A 25249-nucleotide genomic window follows, 5' to 3' on the forward strand; every position below is an offset into this window, starting at 1 on the left:
CCGGCTTCTGGTTCGTCTTCTCCGGCGAGCGGCAGGCGGCTAGGGTTTGTGGTCTGGTGTGGGGGTTCTATTTATAACCCCTTGCCCTTTGATCTCAGCCGTCCATTTTGTTTTAATCTGGGCCGTCTATTTTTTGATTAAATCTGGGCCGTCCGTGCGTTTAAATCTGGGCCTTCCGATCGCCTGCTTGATCTGGGCCGTCCGATCGCGCCCACGCGGATCGCCAACATGGCCCTTTTTAGAACGACGTGGTTTTGCCACGTGGCAGGTCCCGGTTGGCCGGGACTGCTGACTGGGCCTGCTGACGTGGTTTTTTTTTTTTTTTTTCTCTTTCCTCCTCTTTTCTGGGCGCTACAACTCTCCCCCCCATAAAGAAATTTGGTCCCCAAATTTGACTCATTACTCTTGATCAAACAGATGAGGATATTGGGCCCTAAATTCTGATTCCAGTTCCCAAGTCGCCTCCCTGGGCGTGTGGTTCTGCCACCTGACTTTTACAAATGATATTTTCCGGTTGCGGAGTATCCTGCTTTCTCGGTCCGTGATACTGACCGGTACTTCTTCATAAGACAAGTCCTCTCGGAGTGGAAGCGGTTCGTGAGCCAAGACATGAGAAGGGTCCGGATTGTACTTACGTAACATAGATACATGAAACACATTATGAACCCGGGAGAGCTCAGGAGGCAGTGAAAGTCTGTAGGCAGTGGTACCAATCTTGTCTAAGATTTCAAAGGGTCCAATATATCTGGGGTTTAATTTTCCCCTCCTGCCGAACCTACTAATTCCCTTGAAGGGGGTGACTTTAAGAAACACCCGATCGCCTTTCTCAAAGGCCAGGTCTCTTCTTCGGGTATCGGCATAACTCTTCTGCCTACTCTGAGCTGTCTGGATGTTCTTCTTGATCTTAACTATCTTGGACGTGGTCTCTTCTACCAAATCCGGGCCAAACAATCTTCTATCGCCCACTTCTTCCCAACAGATTGGCGACCTGCACGGACGCCCGTATAGCGCCTCGTATGGGGCCATGCCGATGCTTGCTTGGTAACTGTTGTTGTAACCAAACTCTATCAGGGGTAGGTGGTCGTCCCAATGGCCCCCGGAGTCAAGGACACAAGCTCGGAGCATATCCTCCAGCGTACGAATTGTCCTTTCTGATTGTCCATCGGTTTGGGGGTGAAAAGCAGTACTAAGAGACAGCTTTGTTCCCATAGCTTGCTGGAAACTATTCCAAAATCGAGAAGTGAATCTGGGATCCCTGTCGGATACCACTGTTATTGGAACTCCATGCAGTCTGACTACCTCCCGGATATACATTCTTGCCAACTTGTCTAAAGGATCAGTCATTCTGATGGCCAGGAAGTGGGAAGACTTAGTGAGTCGGTCAACAATTACCCATATAGCATCATATCCCGATCGTGCCTTGGGTAGTCCCGATACGAAGTCCATGGTGATATGTTCCCACTTCCACTATGGAATCGGTAAAGGCTGAAGTAACCCGCCCGGGCGTTGATGTTCTGCTTTGACCTGCTGACATACCAAACACTTAGACACAAAGTCGGCTATATCTCTCTTCATCCCATTCCACCAGAACCGAGGTCGCATAGTTTGGTACATTTTCGTACTTCCTGGATGCATGGCGAACCTTGAGCTATGGGACTCTGTCATGATGTCTCTTCTTAACTCACTGTCATCTGGGACACACACTCTGTCCCTGAAACGAATCAATCCGTCGGCGGAGATCTGAAATTCTGAGCTCACTCCCTGTTCTGCACTCTTCTTGCGGGTTACTAGGGCGGGGTCGACTGACTGGGCTTCTTTTATTTTTGGATTAACTCGGGTTGGACTGCTAGGTGGCTCAAACATGTGACTCTCTTCAGGTCTCGCAGGCGAACCTGCTGTGTAGCCCCAATAGACCTACATTCTGAAACCATCAGATGGGCCAAGGTGCCTGCACTTTTCCTGCTGAGGGCATCGGCCACCATGTTGCCCTTACCTGGATGGTATAGGATGTCACAATCATAGTCCTTGAGGAGTTCCATCCACCTTCTCTGACGCATGTTGAGATCTTTCTGGGTGAAGATATGCTTCAAACTCTTATGATCAGTGAAGATCTGAAAGGTCTCTCCATACAAATAATGGCGCCAGGTTTTCAAGGCGTGTATGATGGCGGCAAGCTCCAAGTCATGGGTAGGATAGTTCTTCTCATGATTCTTTAGCTGTCTAGACCCATATGCTATAACCTTTCCATGCTGCATTAGGACACAACCCAGGCCCAGATAGGAGGCATCACTATAAACTGTGTACCCTCCTGATCCACTCGGTAGAGCCAGCACTGGTGCAGTAGTCAGTCGCTTCTTCAACTCTGAAAAACTCCTCTCGCAGTTCTCATTCCATTCAAACCTTGCATTCTTCTTTGTGAGTCGGGTTAGAGGAGCTGCTAGACTAGAGAACCCTTCGACAAACCGGCGGTAATAACCTGCCATCCCTAGGAAACTGCGAATTTCCTTAACTGTTGTCAGCCTTTCCCAACCAAGTACTGCTTCGACCTTTTCGGGGTTCACCGACACCCCTTCCTTCGATATAACATGTCCTAGGAAGGCGGTTTGTTCGAGCCAAAATCCACACTTGCTCAACTTCGCATACAACTTCTTTTCCCTGAGTACCTGTAGAACTTGGGCAAGATGATGAGCATGTTCTTCCCTACTTTTTGAGTAGACTAAGATATCATCGATGAACACGATGACAAATTGGTCCAAGAATTCTCTGAAGATTCTGTTCATTAGATCCATAAAGATGGCCGGGGCGTTGGTTAGCCCAAACGGCATAACCAGGAACTCATAGTGTCCGTACCTGGTTCGGAATGTCGTCTTGGGGATGTCTTCTGCTCTCACTTTTACCTGATGGTAACCTGATCGTAGATCTATTTTAGAAAAGACCTGTGCACCCTGCAACTGATCGAAAAGGTCATCAATCCGGGGAAGAGGGTACTTGTTCTTAATTGTTACCTTGTTTATCCTTCTATAATCAATGCACAGTCTCAACGTTCCATCCCCTTTCTTTGCAAAAGTAACCCCGGCACCCCATGGGGAAATGCTGTGTCTAATGAAGCCACTGTTTTGTAGTTCAGTGATTTGTTTCCTTAGCTCTTCCATCTCGATGCGGCTCATTTGGTAAGGAGCTACCGAGATGGGCTGGGTTCCTGGCTGTAAGTCTATGGTGAACTCGACCTCTCTGTCCCCTGGTAGACCGGGCAGTTCATCCGGAAATACGTCTGGGAAGTCTCGGACTACTGGAATCTCTTGGATACAAACTTCTTTCTTGGGTTTACCTAGTTAGGGAAAATACAATATTAAGGCACCGGGAATTAAGGAGAAAAGAATTTGTCATTAGGGAAAATCAGTACCGAATAATTTTATTAACTTGTGAATGGCTCCTCGTTGGGAGGATTAAATATAATCTTTTCATTAAAGCAGTCTATGGTGGCGTGATACGCCGCTAGCCAATCCATTCCTAGGATTACATCAAAATCCCCTGTGTCTAACCCTATCAGGTCTACCCTCAATTTCCTATCTGCTATCTCCACGGCACATGCCCTGTAGACAACCTCTCCTAGCAATGTCTCCCCCCCAGCGGTAGATACAAGCAATAATGAATCAAGTCTATCAGGTGATACACAAATTTTGGAAGCAAGAACATGTGAAATAAAAGAATGTGATGCACCAGTATCAAACAAAATATGAGCAATGTGGCCAGAGATAGTATACATACCATGTACCACGTCCGGGTCTGCGTCGGCATCCTTCTGGGTAAGGTTGTAAACTCTGCCCTGGATTGGAGGCCTCCCTTGATTCTGGTTCCTAGGGCACTCCCTCGCATAGTGCTGGGCACTGCCGCATATGCGACAGGTGTTGTTGAGGCGGTAGCAAGGTCGGTCCCCATGATCCCTGCCGCAGTACTGGCAGATCTTCCCACGTGCTGCCCCCATAGCCTGAGGAGGGGCCTGAACGGCAGGCCTGGGCCTCTTACTGGGTTGGACAGGCATGGTAGGCGCTGGCCTGCGGAGCGGGGCTGAGGGTCGGAAACTTCCCGCTAGCTGAGGGCGGGTGTCGAAGCTCCTTTCTATGATCTGCGCCTTTGCCAGGACTGCCGAATATGTCTCGAGCTCCATCACCAATAAGTGCTGTCTGATCGCCGGGCGGAGGCCCCACTGGAATTTCCTGGCATTTCGGCCCTCACCCAACAATGTCTCCGGGGCATGTCGGCCCAGCTCCAGGAACTTGTGGGCATACTCCGACACTGTCATATTACCCTGGACCAATTGAGCAAATTCTATTTCCTTTAAATGTTGGATGTGTTTAGGGAGATACTCCGCATGGAAGGCCGCTAGGAACTGCTCCCAAGTAACTGGTACAGGCAGGGTGGCCCGCTTGAGCTCCCACCAGCGTATCGCTTCCCCTACCAGCATGTAGGAGGCAATGGCAGCCCTCTGCTCAGGAATTACTCCCAGGGTCTCAAAAGCTCTCTCAGTCTCTGCCAGCCAGTATTGGGCCTCTTCGAACGAGGATCCCCCTGAAAAGGTAGAAGGGTTCAGTCTCCTGTACCTCTCTATGAAGCCGGGGTCGATCAAGGAGGGAGCGGGGTCCCGAGGTAGAGGGACTGGGACCGGCTGAGGGTGAACTGGGGGACCCTGTGGTGGCGCCTGCTGATGTGGTGGGGGCACCGGAATGTGCTGTGGCGGCACCTGTTGGTATTGTGGCTGTGGTACCGGATCGTACCGCGGCTGTGGTGCCGGGTGGTATCGTGGAGGAACAGGCTCCTGCCGGGGTGGCTCGGGATCAGCCTGCTGTAGCGGGGGCTCAACCTGCGCTAGTGGAGGAGGTCCCGGTAACTCCCTTCTCTCCTCTTGCCTTCGCTGGGCAGCTGCGAGAGCCTCCACCATCTCGAATAGTCTATCTAAATCCTCCCGAATTGAATTATCTGGGGCCGCTCGGTTTAGTGGGGGCCTTCCTCTCCTCATTCCTGTGTACCTGCATTCACAAGGAATGATTGAGTAACAATATATCGGTGAGTATTTCTCTAAGGCACATTAGTGTAAGAGATGGGTCCGAGGAAATGCGGCTCTGATACCAACTGTAACGACCCCGGAAATATTAAAATGAAATGAGTATTTAAATATATCAAATGCGGAAGCGAGATCAAAATTTCATTTAACATCCCTTACACGAAAAACCAAAAACGTGCTTAAAATATAAAAGATTAAACTAACTAAAAGAGAAACTCGAAAATAAAGCTATGAGTATGACTACAGAGTCTCTAGGCATCCCTTTCGTCGTCCTCCTGCGGAACGGGCTCGGGAACCATGTCTTCCTGATCTGAAATGGTTAAATAAGGAGTGAGCTACACTAGCCCAGTAAGAACATCACGATATCTCACCGTCACGGAGGTAAAGGTGGGTAGAAAACACAAAAAGACCAATGGAGCATAATTTACAATAAACTCATTTATCAGTAATAAAACCCTTTACCATCCACTTACCTCGGTGGAATTTATGAAACAATATAAGAAAAACAATAATATTATTATAATCATGGAATAATATAAGCTGTAAAACATAACACTTATCACGCCTCTTGTAATTCAATCATTATACAGCATATCTTTTTCTCATTTACCAGCCTACTAGTATCCGTGGGGGTCCATAGGGGCCCCGCTACCCGTTAACCTTTAACATTCATAATCAGTTTCCAGGGCCGTCCCCATACCCCGTCCGGTATGGGCGCCAAAACCATAAACCTCAATACCCCGTCCGGTATGAGGGTGAAACGGGCCGTCCCCATACCCCGTCCGGTATGGGCGCCAAAACCATAAGATCTCCATACCCCGTCCGGCATGTGAGACCACAATCCCGGTAGGGTTCCCTACGGACCCGGTCCGTCCACCATCTCCCAAGATATCTAGTCAGGCTGACCCCATTACACAATTATCAATTTATACAATCTTCCATTCTTCTTTCCCTCAATCAGCATCGTCAATTCACATTTAAACAAGCAAATCGTAATTCATGCCCAACAGACAACATACAGTATCAGTTTTTCAGTCATTCAACCCATAATTAATAAAAACGTAGTATATGCACAAAAATCTGCAAAATGAACACATTAAACCTCATTTTGCATTTAAAGCTGTAAACAGGCCAAATAACAGTAAATCACCAATCACACTAGACTCGGGCTCCATTAGCCACCTTAAGCAATTTCACACATTCGTTAATTCAAGAAATACCGTTTTATCATTTTGAACTTTAATACCGTGATAGGAAATAGGGTGAGGGGTCCTTACTCGTTTCGGGGTCCGAACACGGCTTCACAGTGCGCTTGCAGGCTGTCCCTAATTTTCCCTGAATTTTCCTCGGGGAACTGAAACGCACTACTGGTACCTGCACGTGTTCAAAAAAAAATCCCAAATTAGGCCCAGGGCCCCTTTCGGCCCAAATCGCAACTCCGGCAAGGCGGCTCCGCCGTGCTCCGGCGACGGCACCGCCGCTGGCGGCGGCGAGTCGCCTCGGGTTGGCTGTTTTCAGCCGTTTCTGGCCGAATTCGGCCACACTCGCATCGGTCCCTGTGAGAAAACAACCCTAGGGCCCTCGGGGGGCCAAAAAATCACAGAAAACGGAGCTTAACGGCGGCGGCGCTCTCGGGTGCGGCGGCTCTCCGGCGAGGTTCGTGTTTTGGTGATTCGGCTCCGGTCAACCTGTAGAGAAAAGAATGGTGATCACGGTGATATAAAAATTGCATCAAACGGAGGTCGGGAAGGGCCTCATTGGAGGTAAAAATCGAGAAGGGGCGCGGCGGCGCCGCTAGGCTTCGGCCGTGTATTCCGACCGTTTGGCCGGGATTTTGGCTCCGATTTGGTCACAGGAGGAATCAGCGTAGAAAAACGAGTCAGGGGTACGAAATTTACCTCGATCGACGGTCGGAAGTTCCTCCGGTGCGGCGGCGGGTGGCGGCGGCCGGCTTCTGGTTCGTCTTCTCCGGCAAGCGGTAGGCGGCTAGGGTTTGTGGTCTGGTGTGGGGGTTCTATTTATAACCCCTTGCCCTTTGATCTCAGCCGTCTATTTTGTTTTAATCTGGGCCGTCCATTTTTTGATTAAATCTAGGCCGTCCGTGCGTTTAAATCTGGGCCGTCCGATCGCCCGCTTGATCTGGGCCGTCCGATCGCGCCCACGCGGATCGCCAACGTGGCCCTTTTTGGAACGACGTGGTTTTGCCACGTGGCAAGTCCCGGTTGGCCGGGACTGCTGACCGGACCTGCTGATGTGGCTGCTGACATGGTTTTTTTTTTTTTCCTCTTTCCTCCTCCTTTCCGGGCGCTACACCTTAGGTGCGATTGTACGGTCCAGATTAAATCGCGATGAACGATCTAGATTTATTTTCTATTTAAACGTGATCAGACGATCGAGATCAAACGTAATGGACGATCCAGATGAAAAGAAAATGGATATAAATACCTTACTTCATACCAAACTCTAACCCTAACCGCTAGCTCCTCCCCTCTCCCCCACCTTTTTCGCCAGAGAAGAAAAAGCAATTGCCGGAAAGGAAGCCGATCACCACCCACCGTCGTACCGGAGCCACCTCCAACTGCCAAAAAAGGTAAAAAAAATTTCATTCCCTCAAAATTTGATTTTAAACACCCTCATGGCCAAATCGGAGTAAAAGAACTAGAGGATGAGCCGGAAATCGCGGGTAAAATCTGGCGGTGCCACCGCAGAAAAAATTAAAAACTACTTATAATGAGACTCTTTCCGATTTCCGTTTTGTGCGATTTTTTCACCATTGCATTCACCATTCTGTTTCCTATAGGTTGATCGAAGAAAAACGTCCAACCCAAAGGTGAGCCGGCGGAGTTGCCGCATCGAAAAATTTTGCCACTGGTAAACTTCTATTTTTCTATTTTTTTTCGATCAACCGAGATCTCTTAACATGTTTTCTCACAGAGATGAGTACAAAATCAGCCGAAATCAGGCGAAATTGACTAAAAACAATCAGTTCGAGGTAAACCGCTACCACAAGCGATGGTGCCATCACTGGAGCACGACGGTACCACCGTGTCGGAATTTCGAAATTAGCTAAAAAAAATTTTAACACCGATTTTAGGTTTTTTGGGATATTTCTAGGTACTCGAAGCGTGTTTTAATCTCTGAAGGAAAATTTACGGAATCCGGAGACCGCCAGTAAGTGCAGCTGAGAGTTTAGTATTTTGGACACCGATTCAGGTAAGAATCCATCACCTTATTCTTTATTATGAAATTGAATTTTAATTATAAATAATGTGGTATTTTGGATAGTTTAAAAAATTTCGATAATTAATCATATATTACTAATAGACCCGAAACCGGTTATTATTAACTGTTTATCCTGTTTGATTAATTTAGTTTCAAATGCATAATAATATACTAGAGTTGATATAATGATTCAGTTGTACTTTCTTGATGCATATATTACTTGTTTTGTGTAATTTACAATTAAATTATGAAACTGAAAATTAAATGTAAACGGAAAATTATTTGATTAAGTGATTGAATGAATGGTACCCTTATCTTGAGAGATGTGAATAGACCGGGTATATAAAGAACTTTGTCATGAACGTTGTCTCATACCGGACGAAGTATTGAGGATTGGTATTTTAGCGCTCATACCGGACGGGGTATGGGGACAGCTCGTTTCACTCTCATACCATATAGGGTATTGAGGGATGATATTTTTTGCGTTCATACCGAACGGAGTATGGGGATGACTGGTTAGTTGACAATATTGAATAAGAGTTCACGCATAGTGGGGATATCCCTGCAGACCCCCACAGATACCAGTAGTCAGATAAAAAAAAAAAGTTGTTATTCTTACTTAATTGAATATGAGATTATGATATTATCGTGTTATTGCCTCTATATGTTAGTTTTGAAAATTTTACTATGGTAAGTATACAATAAATGATTTTATTTGTAATAAATGAGTTTACTTAAATTAAGAGACCCATTAGTTGTTTTCATTATTTTTACTAATTTTCATTTCTGTATCGGTGAGTAGTGTGACATTCTTACTAAACTAGTGTAACTCACTCTTTCATTAACCATTTCAGATCAAGAGAATCAAAATTCAGACTCTGATCCATAAGGGGGTCACGAATAGGATGTTCAGTTGTTTACTTTCTATTTATTTCTTTAATTTTTCGTTGTTCTTTTAGAAAAATTATTCTCGTAACTTTATTGGATATTCTGAATTATTGTGTAAGGAATGCAAATTCTAACGCTATTATTTTGCTTCCGCATTCAATTTATAATTTATTTCATTTCTTGTTCAAAGTTGTTGCATGTGATCTTATAGAGTTTCAAAATTGTTCAACCATTAACCACACCCTATGGATTTTATAAATTATTTTTTTCGAATTTTGAGATTTTAATTTATTTTAAGATAATAGTGTAGCATTTAAAAGATTTTTATATATTTAAAAGAAAAATTACCTTAAATAAACAACAACAAAAATATAAATAAAGACATGGCAGTTTATGTTTATTATATTCTGCAATCTCTTGTAAATCCTTTTTAATTTTAAGTTTATTGTTAGTCCAAAGAATAAAATATTTATGTGTGGATAGAGATTTTATATAGCTATTATGAGTAAAACTATTTTATATAATATATAACTATAATAAAAAATACCATGTGACAACTTTTAGTATTCTTTGGACTACAATTTTGTTGAAGATCTATCAATCGAAGGCAGAGATGCAAGCAAATAATTTTCATCAAGCATTTGGAAGAAAAGATTTATGATTCTCCATAGCCAATCAGAGATATGTGGAATTCTCTAATTCGTACAAGCGAATTCGATACAAATACAAATACAGATACAAATTCGTAACAAAATTGTCCTACATCTAGGCTGTAGAGGAAAACAAAAGCTTGCCTAATTAAAGAAAAGCCGAGCCAATCCGCGTAAACAGTTTCCAACAACTTTTTTGTCCTAATTTTAATGATCTTTTTCTTTTTACTTTCAAATTGTCAGATCAGGAGAATTGCAGTTTGAATATGAAAATTTGCTATCAGTGGAACAACAGTAATTGAAGGCTGCCGATGTAGGTGAGAACTGGTCACTCCATATACTTACATAACTGATAGAAGGAGCTATGTCAGTTTTCTTTATCAGTGTCTGTGTGAATGCTTTCTGATACGAAAACGTTGATCTCCCTGCTCTGTTTTCTTTATCTGTAAGAGTTTTGAAACGAAGGAGATAAACCCTATGGCAGCCATGGCGTAGAAAACTCTGTATGGAGCCAAGTCCAGGCCAGAAAAATAAGAATAGTATCCGGCAAGCATATAGATGAATTGTGGTCTCACTTCAAGACTCAGGATGGGAGGAAAGTAAAACAAAAAACTCGACTCAGGCTTTAAGTTGAATATACAGTGGAATATTACACCTATGCAGAGGGCCGAATCCAAGAACCATGGGAAACTCTGCCTCATCCCAATTCTCTGCAAAAGCAGAGAGAAAAATGAGAAAAAAACAGAAAGAGCATTAACATCCCTCAAAATAAAAGAAAAACATGACTTGTCAGCAACCAAGTTGAAAGTCTTCTGGCTTTTCTTACATGCTGGTTCATGGATATATATATATATAGATATATATATATTCAAGAAAAGCAGCATGGATTTTATTTTCTCCATAAAGTGATAATAACAGTCAAAATAAAGTGTTCAAGGTGCAAGTAAATGTTGGCTTAAATCTAGCTTTGGAAAAATTGAGTGGGTTTTTGTGGCACTAGAACATTGCACGATGATCAAATTCCATATATTGAATGATTCAGGTCTCTTCAGAATTTAAATAAGGAAGCACAAAAGAAAAGATGAATGTGCAATCCATACCTGCAACCAGGCCACCAGTGAGGGGGCAAACATTAGCGTGGCAACAAGATGCAGGACCAGCAAGCCATGCCTGTGATGAAAGATCTCTATTTGTGTCTCTCCAAAACATTTTTTTGGGGAGCCTGGTAAGCTGGGAGGTTTCTCTTCTGGAGGAAAATCCTGGTCAAGTGTACCTTCATTTTTAGGTGCAGAACGCTGAGATTTATCATTGGCTTCATATTTATCATAAAAGAACTCTTTTCTACGGGAAGCCATCAAGAAACTGTCACAACAAGGGAAACGGACAACTCTTAGAATCTCATTAATCCACCTTAAGGTACTCATTAGGTTGCTCATTAATTAACCAGATTACAATCTATGAACCGTTTTCTTCAACAGGAATGGCCTGAGTGTAGGGGGAAAATTATGGACCTTAACAAGTCTAGAAGTGGCTCATCAAAGACTATGCATCAACCTTAATTATAGTCCATAATCTCCTTAAACCTCAGAGAGCTATCCAACCTAAGGCAGCATGCTGGTTATTTCCAGCATTAGTAGTTTGTTTCCAAGTACCAGAAGAATTAGAAGAATATGCTGATTTTCTTAATTATTCGCACTTTTTTAATTAACTCCTACTCCAAATGAAAGAATAGATGAAAGGAAAGGACAAATTCTAGCAAAATAAACAAAGAAGATTAATTAGACTAATGATTGAGATTTATGTAGTTTATCCTGACTCCTCAGAGTGTTCTTTTGTAGTCTATAAACATCTGGTGCCCGTTTTCTCTTTTCTTCTCTTACGTAAATCTAAAATACTATGGAATTAGGTAAATAAATGCAAATTAAAGTTTAACCTCTGATTCTTCTCTCATGTTGCTTTATTTTGTACTCTTTTCCATAGGAGGTTTTCTATTATGTATTTGTATTTATTGGTGTAATACTCCAACTCTAATATCTAAACTTTTCTCCAAATGCTCTTTAGAAAAAAAAAAAAAAAAGAAACTCCAAATATTAATATTGACAGACGGTCTAGTTATAGAAGTTTCGGCAATCTAATATTTCCCGTAGGAAGAGTTTATCATTATGCAATAGATCTAATTAGACAGATTACAATCTCTGCGTAGAAGCTTCTAATATTTATTGATCTTAAAACTTCACAGAAGAAATAATGAATTGGATTCCAGTTCTGGTTAGGGTGTCAGAAGAACACAAACTTGTTATACTGTGAGTGAGTGCCTGAAATGAAAAATAAACTCACATGCCTAATCCTATTCATGCATGAGAAGCCAAAATAACTGATAGATAGGCATTCAAACATTAAAACAGACCTGGACATTGAATTATGGCAGCAGAACGCATGAGACAAGACGAGTACGAAAAGACCCAAAGCTGGATGAACAAAACACACCAAGGAAATTGCAACTGCTGCCGTAATAAGCACCGTGTTGACTCTGAGAATCCTTATAACCTGTTTCTCAAATTAATCAGACCCACACGCAGTTCAATCCTTGCCTATTGACTTATTTTAAGGGAAAAAAACCCTTGCCTATTGACAGAAAAAGAGAATAATAAGGAAAAATCTGAAAGATTATAATCTTCTACTTCTGGAGACAACTAACATCAAAGAAACTGATGCTCAATCATCCCTTCTACCAGTCTCTATGACCAGATGGTGGGGCTTAGGCCAACACCTCTGCCTTATATTCCATAAATAAGAGTTGATAATCGAGCTATTAATGACACATTTCCAAATGTAATATTTACCTTCAAGGAAAAGAAAATTGAAGAAAGTTTAATAACCAAGCGTGGACAAGAAAAAGAAAAATTCCTCCCCCATGCTTGCCACCTGCAATTGTCATTTATTTTCAGTGCCCAGAGCAGTATTTCTACAAATTTTTCTGAAAAAGAAAAACAGTAAGACTAAGAAGAGTTTTGGAAAAATAGTGAATAAGCTTAATGAGCATTTATGCAAATAAGGCTACAACTACAAAAAAATTTTAAGGTAAAAACTCATATATTCATTAATTAGGTAACATATGTGCACCTATTATAACACAATAAAACACAGACACTAAAAGAAAATACATGAGAGCACAGCGCAACTTGAATAATACAACCTCTCATTAAAAAAAAGGACATGCTGATTATTCAGTTTAATAGTAGTTAGTACCTACAAGATTAATAGGGAGATGCTAGATAAAAACCTAAAGACTTAACCACTAGATTATCCAAAGTCAAACACATTTCTTTAGCAAAAGAGTAGGGGGCAGCGGTTTTTTCTCTTGGAGAGAAAAAGAACTAAAAATAACAGGGTATATAAATCTCTTGGGAGATGAAATTTTTTTACATTTTACAGATGTAATTGAAAGGAGATTCTAGAATAGACAAAACAGATTTTTACTCTCTTCAACTTCTGCTTTGTCTTTTTTTTTACCTGAAATAACTCCAATGTAACATTGCAAGCTACATAATCTAAATACTCAGTTTCTTAAAGCATGAGAAAGCTACCAACCTTGCCTTGATAGAAGTGTGTACAACTGCAGCTAAATAGAAGACTAGTTGAGAAACCAACGTCAACAGGATTATGAAACCATTTGCAAACAAATAGCAAAGAAGTGAGACAGTGATGAAGCTTGTCATTGGAGGAGAAGGTTGGGACTTTAGCAAGGATAAGAAAAAGGAAGCTAAAATTGGCACAATAGCTAAAAGCAAAAATGGAAAAGGCATCCTTAAGTTGAATTCAACAGCTGCCAGCAGTGATGGGATAACCAGGTTACTATCCCATTCATAGGCTTGACGCGTCAGAGAAAAAAATAAAACAGCAACAGATAAAGCAACCATCTGCAAAAGAGAATTCCTAGCATGTGAAACAGAAGTATAACAAAAGGAAAAGAAAGTAAGAAGAAAGAAAACAAAAAGAAAATGCAAAGGACTACAGCATCTGCTTTAATGCGTTAGAATTTATCACCTGCGGACCATACAGAAGCAAAAATCTGCTGGCTGCGGCTGTGACAGAAACAGAAAAGCTAATCTTATAAGAACAGTGTGGATCAACCTGCATAGTCATCCAAAGGGGAAAAAAAATACTTTTTTAACATGGAATAACAACACAAAAACTAAAAGCTATTGGCATACAAGAGAAAATTCCAGTATATGATCTCCTACCAGTAACATAACACTGGTTTTCTCCGATCCGTGAGCATGATTCCAAAGTGCTGGAGAGGCATCAACAATTATAGTCTCACTATAGAGATTTGGAAATATATGAAGACCAGATATAGGGTCCCAAGCAAGAGCTACAGGAGGGAAACAACGCATTTTGCAAAGCCCTGAAATGCAAATAAAGATAGTTAGCAGAGAAAAGACGGGAACAAGGTAATAATTGCATAATTCTGATCACAGCTGAAAATTTACTCAACAAAAAGATTTTTTTACTCTACAAACTTCCAATAACAAAAAACTTAAAACCGTTATGTATTATGCTCTTCAATTAAGAGCTTTAGAATTTAACTTTGCCTCCAATGAGTAACAAAAAAGCAATGAATGTAAAATATCAGTGAAAACTAAAACTGAAATACCAAGAGTACGTCTAAAATATTTGAAAAAGTAGCATACATTACGAGTTTTATACAAGATATCTCATTATACACTCAAACATCTACATTCCACATAATTGGAGAAAAGGTAATTAGACACGCCAGTACTTTTCATGCTCTGAGTTCAGAGGAGGCATAGTACTTATCAGAACATGAACTTCTGCCCCCATCTGTACAGAAAAGTCAATGAATTTAAATTGTACAACTGTACCCTTGAAGCTTAATTAGGAAAACAATGAGCTAAAAAAGCAAAGTACAATAAACAAGAAAAAGGATGGCAGAACAAGGTAAACCAATTCATGGGAGTGATCATTACCAGATATCAAGACAATATTCAGATGGTTGACAAGTTTTAAAGGGAAAAGAGAAAAAAAATAGAGCTTATATCTGTTAGACTATGAATCAAAAATCAAGAGAGAAGCTTCACGTTTAGCATTTCTAGGAGTCAAGCCGAAACCATAAAAACATAATAAGACTATGTTTGGAAAAGATTCAACAATTTTTGGGAACCATTTGCAGATCTTAGTTCAACATGGAGAGGTATAATTAAAAAAATTTGATGGCATATGGATTTTATATGGAATTGGAACAATGCAATCCAAATTCCATCAAAAATTAATGAAATCTGGCACAAAGTTCTATATTTTAATGAAATTTGGAATTATTACTCCAATTCTGTGTAGAACCCAATGCGGCCAATTTTTCTTTTTTCATTTTAGTAAGAATTTTCAGTCTTCTAATTTTTTTTTTGAAAAAATAAACATTGCAAAATTTGATTAACAACAGCACCAAAGGGGTGCCAACCCATATGCAAAATGTTTCACAGTCTTCTACATGAATAAAGTGTTGATTTATAAATGTAGCTCCACAAAATCTCTAGAATTATTCTAAACCTAGGATAAGAGTAGTTTCATAATCAGAACGAGAAAGTCAAGTGAAAGAATTTGCATAGTAAATGCTTAATGACAAACAATAGTGTAGTTATGGAATTTAAAAATTACTATTAAAGAACAAATTTAAAAAAAAATCTTACTACTGTTGTCCAAGTGTTCGCCATCTTCATCTGGAAGTCCAGACTTCTTTATTCCACAGCCTGCAGTTTCCAAAGAGAGAGTAACAGGCAAGAGGCCCAGACTAATAGCAAATGACAGATTAAAAGCAAGGGGGTGGTCCTCCTTCAGAAACATCTCCTGCATGATATTGAAGTTATCCACCATCAAACACCAGTCATCTTAACAATCTAAACTAATTTCATCAAGCTAGCTTGAGCTTTTCAGATTTAGGACACTAGAAAGCTCATTAGCTCTTTAAGGAATAACAACCTTATGTGAATAGGCAGACAAAAGCATCCACTGAGGAGAGTACTCTTTCTGTCCTTCCTCTGGATTAAAGAACTGCCCAACTGCCATGGAAGTGGCTGGTGGAGGTCGGCCTGAAATAGTCTGAGCACCAAAAAGTCAACTCGAAAGAATTTCAAACTTTTAAATATCCTATCCAACAAGAGAGCAGTTTTCTGCTTTGGGAAAATACAGACTAAGAAAGGCAAATAAAAAAAGCTATATTCTGTAGATGAAAGGTGAACAGATTCGGTTGTCATCATTAACTTTCTCCATGAAGAAATATAGATCAAATGGTAAAAACCCAAAAATAGGAAAAAGTAACTAAATTCCAGGACATGAAGTAAAGATTAAAATTTCCAGCACCTCAAAGAAAAAAAAAACATTAACTAATAACCAGAAATTCATCAGAATAGTACGTTGGCATTCTTGGAAGAAAGAATTCTTTACATGAAAAAAGTAAAAGCACTCTATCATACAAGATGATTAAGTATGAATGTTGTCATTCAGTTTACGAACTTCAAGGATCCGATGTTGTTTACATGTTAAAATTTGGAAAAGGCAAATTAATGATGTCAAATTAGTATAGGATTGTATTCATCCTCTCAAATAGAAGAACTCATTTCTAGTTTTCCTTTTCTGCACTATAGATACTGATAAGAAATGCACAAGCTACAACAGACAACAAAACAAATGTGAATCATGCTTTCTGATGTATGCCTACAAAGCTGAAGGCATGAGATGAACATAATCTAGAGGAGACAAGTAAAATTCCAGGAATCCTTTTTAATGCAAACTGGTTGAATGTTTCCTGGAAAATAAATCTCATGGACAAGAATTAATTGTAACAGTACCGGACGAGGAGCAACCGAGATAGTCAAGAATCTGAAACCATGCATATCATCAGGACCCAACATTAATACAGCAGATGGAGGTGCCTGCTCAGTCTGACTCCCGGGTTCAATCTAAAAAAAAAGGCATCTCGTCATGTGCAATATTTAGAAAATCAGTCAGCATGACCGACCTTTATTACAAAATAAACTTCAAACTTCTTTGCACAGCATGAAAAATTTCACATGAAGGCAAGAAAATAAATCCACTTCAAGTTTAGATGAGGGAGAACCAATAAATATCATGATTTAAATATAGATATTCCGCTCAAGAGCACCATAAAAATACAAAGCTTGGTACCTGCCTAGGTGCTGGCCCGGAAGGAATTAGAACCATCTTTGATGTCACCTCTAGAACTCTTCTAGAAGCAGGCAAATCTGATGTTGATTTCCCCTTTTCAGGCCATAGATGAAGTCTAACTCCAGAACATGGAGCAAGGTTTGTCACAAATATGAAGTGGCTTTTTCCATTTGACCCCTGTGAATATAAGGATTGAAGACCTAGTGACTTCATGAAAAAAGGATAAAAGGAAACCTAAACACCAATAGAATAAGAAAATAAGACAAATCCGCCCTCCTTATTCTCGCAGGTGCAGAAGGGTAGGGAGGGACTTTCCAGGTGTTAATTTTCAACGAGGCAGCCCCTTCCAAGATTATATATATATAATCTCAAAGTTTTTTTTTTCTTTGTTGCTCAATAGAAGAATCTCAAAGAAATATTAGAAATCTCCTGTAGTCAAATTTCAAATTTAAGAAGTCTCTTGAGATCAATCGAAGCATTGCCTGCATCAGACATTCTAAAAACAGACAAAAAGATAACTGCAAAGATTTTTAAAAACTTCCTTAAAACATATGCTAGTAAGTTAATACTAACCAATTTCTGAATGTCCAACCATCGCCTTCTCCCATCCATTGCTAAAACAGTGACAGTGGTTGTTTGAATGTACAGATCCCTCTCAAGAGCATCATCAGTCCAATAAGTGGGACAATTAGATAAAGGACATGCTTGAGAACCTGTAAAAATGTAATCCCAAATATATAATTGAGTCACCAGGAAAAGAAAATAAATTAGAAACCAGTGAAAATAATGTTTCAACACTGACTAGAAATTCGAGGCATCATGCAAGAGAACAAATTCAAGGACTCTATATCTGAAGTTTACAACATTATTATATTTCACATAAACCCTGAACAACACGTCCTAAATGCTCTATAATGCATATGATCAAATTCCTCACTAAATACATATATGCCCAGAAGTCCAAAATGATGAACAACTTCAGGAAAACTGCACCTGCTTTCTACTAACTTCTCATTCATGCTTTCTAATTCCCAAGGCATGTTCTAAACATTTCAATCTCAAGGTTGAATTTCAGATCAAAATATGTATGAAAAATGTTAAATAACCTCAACAACAGAAAACTTAACAAGCAACCATTTTTTAGGGGAAAAAAACCAAGTTCAACTGTATATTAATAGTTGGAAGGAAATGAAATGATTTCCTAGATCAATAACTTTGTGAACACTTACTAGGGAGATGAGAAACTCTATAAACAGTCCTTTGGAGAAATTAAGTTCTAGGGCTATTCTTGGAAATAACATGGTGTAAACCCAGAAGATCGTGTTTCAACATTTTGACCAAAGAAAAAGCTCACACCATTGACAGCCAAATAGATTATTTTCTTTATATTTTTCATTGGTGTTAGACAAGAGGATGAATATAGATGATACCAGCAGCATTGTTTGCATTCTCTGTGGATACAGTCAACCGAGGAAACAACTGTGGTTGCATCTTCCAATTGAAACTCTGTGGTAACCCACTATGAAGCATCCTTGTGAATATTGCAAGTCTTTTTCGAGTATCAGAAAAAGGCTGGCCTGTTCTGGAATTTATCAAACTGAGGACTGTGTGTGACACCTAAAACAAACATGCATTAGAACCACCTACGTCAGATTCTAGAATTGGTTCTAAATGAAAAGCTCGACTCACTTGCACAACAAGTTGATTGCACCACAAAATAGCTTGATGTTCCATTGACAGCCACACATTTTTCATGCCAGTACTACTTATCATAAAGCCATGAGTTGGAGGCACAATGCCATCGAGTGATTCTAACTTTGATCTTACCTGTCGCCATATAGCAAAAAAAGTTTTACATTTAGTAAGAGTAAGAGGAGTGCCAAGCATTCTTACTAAAAGAACCTCAAAGCAAAATAGCCAAGGGTGGTAACAAGATGAGTAAAATCAATTTCAGTTACCAAGGTCTTTCATATGACTTGGAATGTAAATAAAATGTGGAGAACTGGATTGAAACAACGTAATTGGCAAGCTTCACCAAGTCATATTGTAAAGTATCTACTGATATAGAGTAAGAAAATTAAAGCATATAGGATATAGCATCTTATAATAGGATTCCCCAGGAAGGATGTTGTGATTGTTAGAATTAGGAAGAAATATAGAAGCTATGAGAGGCTCAATTATCTTGTAATCGCATAACAGATTGAATAATATAGCTGTATTGAGTTTCATTAACTTGAATATCTCTTTGTTGTTCTCCTCCTCCCTCCTCTCTGCCATTTCTTCTCTTCTTCATTACCTCACCTTCTGTCTCTTATCTTCTGCTTCTTCCCTTCTTCTCACGAAAATACCACGTCAATACATCAAACAGTTCTTTTAGCATGTGTTTTTGAAGGAACCTTCTGGGCAGAATTTGGGGGAAATAGAGAATGCATGAATCCAATTATTTGAGGCAGAATTAGGATCCAGATCCTCATACTACCATCCAATATATGCTACTTCGGGACATGTCATATGAACAAAGTTGAATTGCCAACCATATTATCTACAGAGGCAAGATAAGTCTTATCTATAGCATGAAATTATTTAATCTAGGAAATGAAAAGAATTCTACACAAGTAAATACAAGCAAATGATATTTTGGATACAGCATAAACAACAGAATAATTACGAAACGGTAAGTACCTGATAATCATAATAACCACCCGAAATGGAGATAACAACTATATGAGAGAGTGGTGGATCAGACACAAAACGTCCTGCCTGAGTGGTTTGGACCTGATATCCCTCTCTCCATTCCTCATTTATTTGTGTAAAGTAATGACCCAATGATGGCTGCAATGCCACTGGAGGTGATCTGGATGACATTTCAGTCATCATGAAAATCTAGTTGATACAAGAAAGTAGGAAGTAAGATATCAAAGGATAGAAAAAGCTCACTGATGTGGCGTTGAGAGTGTAAGAATAGTTTCAACAGCAGACTTTCTTAAAGAAGGGTGGCTGGCAGCAGCTCTCGCAACAAAGCCACCCATTGAATGACCAACCAATATCACACTTTTGGGTAAGTTCCCAGACACTGCAGCACCTTCTCTTTCTCGTGCATCATGAGATTCCTTGTACTGATCCAAAATCTACAAGTATGGTCGCAAAATAACTAAATGCAGAAATTAATAGATTGAAACAAAAGTATCTAAGCATAGATGACAGAGCAAAGCGTACAGAAGCACTATGTGGAGAATACTAGATTCGGCAGCATGATTATCTACCAAAAAAGAGTAACTCCATTGGCAATGAAACTAGACTTTTTCTTTTTTTGCTTGTTCCTTTCTGATTTCAAGTAAAATAACCAACAGAGAGAAAAAGAAGAGTGATTTATTAAAGTAAAGCATACTAGATTGTGGAAGGAAACATGACAATCAGGATAGAAAACCATTGCTTAGCAACAAATCATAGGGATTCTGAAGCCAATTCCAACAAGTTGAGATAGCCTTTGCGAAGTTCAGGCCTAAGCTCAAGCATTTGGGTATTCACAAGTGAGAGGCCCAAACCTAAAATGATGTACATAATCTTTATTATAAGATTTAATTCCAGTATAAATCCAGAAAAAAAGAATGCATTTTTATGTTGGTGAGGAGTAAATGTATCTGTACTGTCAGAAATTTTGGATAGAGTATTTCTTGTTGTTTCATGGGACTGAATATTTATTGAATAAAGGGTATGATATAAAAAAAATTTATATATACAATAGACATCTCCATTGGACTATGACTGAGATTGTTACCCCAAAATGACATTTAAACACAATAAAGCAAATTAACAATCAGCAATACCCTGTGAATGGCATATACAACATATTCTGTGTGTTCTTCAAGTATCCGACCATCCATAGCAGAGTGTTCACCTTCAAGATCCACAGCAAACCAATCTAGCCTGTAATTATACTGGCTGGGCAATTGAAAGCAAGCCAAATCCATATCTGCCCCTCCCTCTTCAGCAGTGAGGAAAGCTTCTTGGTAAAACGTACGCTCAAGTGGACCCCCTTGGTATGCCCGATCAGATTCAGCTGCCAAGGACCTAACCTATAAGAAGGAAAAGGGAACAAAAAATGCAGTCTATGAAATGCACAAATCGGAAGCTGAGATAACTTAATATATAATCAGGTGTAGTATAAGCTTCCATCATATAATATAGAACCTACTCTCTCCTCTATATAATCATCAAATAGGGTCTTTTTGTTCTGAGAGAGATTCCCATGTTTTCTTCATTTGTATATATGTATTGTAATAAGTAGTTATGAGTTTGATGGCATTAGATTAGTTTAAATGGCAGTTCCTCCACCACCTTAATAATATAGACATTCTCAAGAAGAATTTGGAAAAAGGAAAGGGTTAAACAAGCACAATTTTTTAGCAAAACCGACTCCTATCAGAACTAGAACACATTTCACCATCTGGACAAACTCCAGTTAACATTCACTAAACCAGCCAACACAAACAAAAGTAAAACTCAAGCATCTTCCGCATGATTTAAATTCAATTCTGGGAACAACTTGACTGTCGAAATGTGTGGTTACTAAATGATCACAGGATAAAAGATTTTTTTTCTTTCGAAATAACACAGGATAAAAGATTTTAGATGGGCATTTGTAAAACACAATCCTTTTTCTTTCAGATAAGGGAGAAACCTCAAACAAATCCATGATTGCCGAATCGTCTTGCAAGGTGCCCACATGTCTGATACTAAAAGCCATCTATGCATGACCAACCTAAACAATTTGAATCAAACCAACTACCCATGCAAATACTCAAGTTGCATCAGTAAACCATCTGACTACATATATTTTACAGCTAATCATAAAGATGCACAACTGAATGGTTGACAGGATGTGTTCCTTACTAACAGTCAAACATCGAGCCTTTAACCTATCTCCTAGCTCAATGCTCACATTTGTTTTTGAAACATTAGCTCAATACTTACACTATAACCCATTCTCTTTTATTTCCAGGGGAAAGAGATAGGAACCTCTCTTTTTTCTTTCAAAATCAATACAGAAAAATAAAATATATATGAGATGGTAAACTTATCTCAGTGAATCCATAAATTCACAATCAAATATTGATTTACACACTTAAGCATGCACACAGATCATAGGTGTAGAAATTTTGCAGCAAATCAAAAAACAAGACAGTTTATCATGGCTACCACTTCCAACTTCAAACTCAATTAACATATATAACATATGCAGAGCATGGAAATGTTAAATCTTTTATGAGAAAGATAAGTAATAGAACTCAAAAAATGTGTAAAATTTTGCCAATCAAGAACACGAAGACCCTGCCTGTTTGTAGCTACCACCATTGCCTGGGATAAAGAGCACTGGAACTCCATTCAGCTTCTTGAGGTGCTCCTTATAATCAATCTTCTTCCAGCCTTCATGATACAAATACAATGCATATTTTGCACTTCCCATTGAGGAAATTGGGATGTACGTTGGATACATGTATGTCATAATACAACCATTGGAAACAGGCTTTAAAAGGCCATATAAAGCTGCAATGCCAATGCATAAACTTATGATGACAACAATCACCATCCTCAATTTGGCTTTGCTGCCTTGCAACATCAAGGCAACTTCTCTATGTGCCATTTCACTTTTGCATATCCACCATAAGTACAGCCCTTCAAAAACCACGAATTAGCCAATGATTAATATCAAAATGATGCCTAATTTATTTACAAAAATCAAATTATTGCAGTCCCTTTTACGCATACATTACCTGTATTTCAGATACAAAAATATTAGTTTATGCTTGAGTTTTCATTTCATTGAATGACTAAGCTCAAAGCAACCCTTCTACCTACAAAACTCAAATTATAAACAAAATTACAACTCAAGGTTCCATTTATAAATATATACACAATATATATAAGTATTTATGTATATAGTGCATGCTTGAGCTTTCATTTTACTAAATTATTAAGCTCAAAGCATCTCTATCTATCTGGAAAGAATCGCATTTTCAAAAATATTCACTACTCCCCATTTTACATAAAATACATATGCATGCAGACATATACTAATATGTGCATATAATCTCGTATTTACAAAAGCGCCAAATATTAACTATAATCCAGAATATTTAGCGGGTGCTTTAGCATTCACTGCACCAAATTATTACAATAAATACAACATTAAGCGAAAATCAGCTCCAAGCAACTGCAATTAAGAAGTTCAAGTTAGAGAAAGGAATTTTTTATCCGAAAGAAAGCTCATTAAAGCGGAAATAACAAAACCGCAGCTCAGATACCAAAACGGTCCAAATGTGCGCTTTAGATCTCTTCAGAAAAGGAAACTTTGATAAACTTAGATTTACTTTCCAGGCCTGATTTAAGCAAATATAACGCCAGATGGCAGCTAAAATCTTTCCATTCAAAGAACAAATGGCAGCTAAAACTGAAGAGTGTATATAGTATCATTAATAATCAAAAGTTAAAAAAAAAAAAAAAAAGCATTAAACAAACAAATTTGGTAATCTGCATACTTACTAAAAAGAGAAAACCAAGTAAATGATTCCGATTGCTCTACAAAGCACTGCACTGGATCGGAAACGCGCCGGAAAATTTCCCGTTGAACACGCCGGAACCAGAGGGGATCGAATTTACAGTGAGTTGAGCTCCAAACTCTGCGTTTGTGAAGCTAACACAAAGAGGCCACGTGAAAAGAATGGAAATCTAAATGAAGCGGGTCGGGTCCAGATAATTACCATAAATGATGAACTGTATTCTGTTTATAGAAAATTAATTACTTTAACTAATTAATCTTAATCTATTAATTAAATGAGAAATAATTAAACTTATTCTAATCATTATTAATAAAATGTAATTGATCACCTTGTGACGTCATAATAACTATTTCCCAGGGATAAAATTTAATCCAATTTTTACGAACGCATGACGCAACTAAGTGTCTGAGCATTCACTAATAATTGTTGTTAATTTTATAATTTCAATTTATTTTATACGTTAATTTTGTGTTATAATTTCGAATTATATTATAAATTAAGCAGCAAAATTAATACATACTCTCAATTTAAATGAAAATTTAATCACAATTTATTCTAGAAATAAATTAATCAAAATATTTTTAATAAGTTAATAACCTAATTTTGTTAATAGAAAATTACACATAATAAATTGCTATAATTTAAAATTTTAATGATCATTGTTTAATAATTATATCAATTTAAATTTAAATTTAAATTTAATCTGATTTTATAAATAAAATTAACTAATTTAAATATATTTTATTGATATATAATCAAAAATATTCTACCCACTATTAAATAAATATAAAGATAAAAAAAAAATAATAACGTTATGAAATAGTCAAAGTGCAAAATAATACAACTCTGTATCCCTCAAATGCTTCCAATATTGAGGCATCATCAGCTGATTTCTCATTTCTTCACTTTCAATTTTTGCTCATCTCAACCTTCACCTATAACCTCCTCTTATAGTTCTTCCGATCATATCATTTTTTTACTATCTCGAATTGAGAATGAAGTAAATCATAAACATTATCGAATATACATATAAATATAAATCGACTCAGGATAGACATGTAGTACATTAACAGAGCTCAATGGTCCCGACATAATTTAGTACCAAACTAGTTCAAACCTATATAGGCGAATTTGACGAACGAGTAACATGTCAACGGAAGTAAACATTACGGATTAGTTCCTAATCACGCTGGAGGAAGCCGGTGAGGCAAATTTTTTTTCCAAAATATGATTTTGATGCCCCATTTTTGAAACCTAAAGAAGATCACAAGATTTATACATGGCAATGTTCCAATCCAGCCCGGAAGATTACAAGGAGGAAAAGATAAAGCTGTCCTAATAAGAGAAGCATAGGGCAAAACCTAGTTCACTAAGAAAATTTTGAGGTGAAGATTGCATAGACATATATATAATGCTCTGGCCTAGATGTTCACTAACTGCTGAAATCAATTTTGTCTGTTCTCATTTTGAGTTGCCCAAGGCAACAAAAAAAAAAAAAAAGAAGACAGAGATCACATGAAAAATTGTGACAACTAAGCATGGGATCTGGAGAAGAATTGATGTTTCCAAATGCAAGAAAGGGGAAAAAATCCCTAACATACAGATTAGGTTAAATCTGTACTATAATTAAACAAGTTAAAGTATGAAAGCCCCTAACATACAGA

At 38.7% G+C, this 25249-nt stretch overlaps 1 protein-coding gene across 6 annotated transcripts; it reads right to left on the minus strand.

Moving 5' to 3' along the window:
* Positions 1-9799: 9799 nt before the first annotated feature.
* Positions 9800-23768, minus strand: LOC110808971 (phosphatidylinositol deacylase). 6 transcript variants are annotated; one of them, XM_088214790.1, is made up of 20 exons: positions 23569-23763; positions 22800-22880; positions 22361-22701; positions 20853-21101; positions 19963-20153; positions 19708-19879; positions 18715-18852; positions 18456-18642; positions 17599-17738; positions 17026-17202; positions 16689-16799; positions 15820-15939; positions 15531-15687; positions 14067-14230; positions 13870-13956; positions 13414-13742; positions 12666-12747; positions 12230-12369; positions 10923-11184; positions 9800-10532 (listed from the first exon to the last, which is right to left on the minus strand). In XM_088214790.1, the coding sequence occupies exons 3-20, from the start codon at positions 22667-22669 to the stop codon at positions 10203-10205; spliced, it is 3345 nt and encodes a 1114-aa protein (XP_088070916.1). In that variant the 5' UTR covers positions 22670-22701; positions 22800-22880; positions 23569-23763; the 3' UTR covers positions 9800-10202. The 6 variants fall into 6 exon arrangements, with proteins under 6 accessions (XP_088070916.1, XP_088070921.1, XP_088070923.1 ...); XM_088214795.1 differs by lacking the exon at positions 22800-22880 and having other exon boundaries at positions 23569-23764; XM_088214806.1 differs by lacking the exons at positions 9800-10532; positions 10923-11184 and having other exon boundaries at positions 12321-12447; positions 23569-23768.
* Positions 23769-25249: the final 1481 nt, after the last annotated feature.

This window comes from Carica papaya, chromosome 1, assembly GCF_054855325.1.
Source record: "Carica papaya isolate Zhongbai chromosome 1, ASM5485532v1, whole genome shotgun sequence".
NCBI classification, from domain to species: domain Eukaryota; kingdom Viridiplantae; phylum Streptophyta; class Magnoliopsida; order Brassicales; family Caricaceae; genus Carica; species Carica papaya.

Bases quoted from the DNA above. Each gene is read 5' to 3' on its own strand.
- LOC110808971 (XM_088214795.1), bottom strand. From the start codon at position 22,669: ATGGCACATAGAGAAGTTGCCTTGATGTTGCAAGGCAGCAAAGCCAAA. The intron at 19,880-19,962 runs GTGAGCTTTTTC...AATGTCATCCAG, and splicing joins ACACTCTCAACGCCACATCA to ATCACCTCCAGTGGCATTGC. The intron at 13,957-14,066 runs GTAGGAGATCAT...ATGACTATGCAG, and splicing joins AAACCAGTGTTATGTTACTG to GTTGATCCACACTGTTCTTA.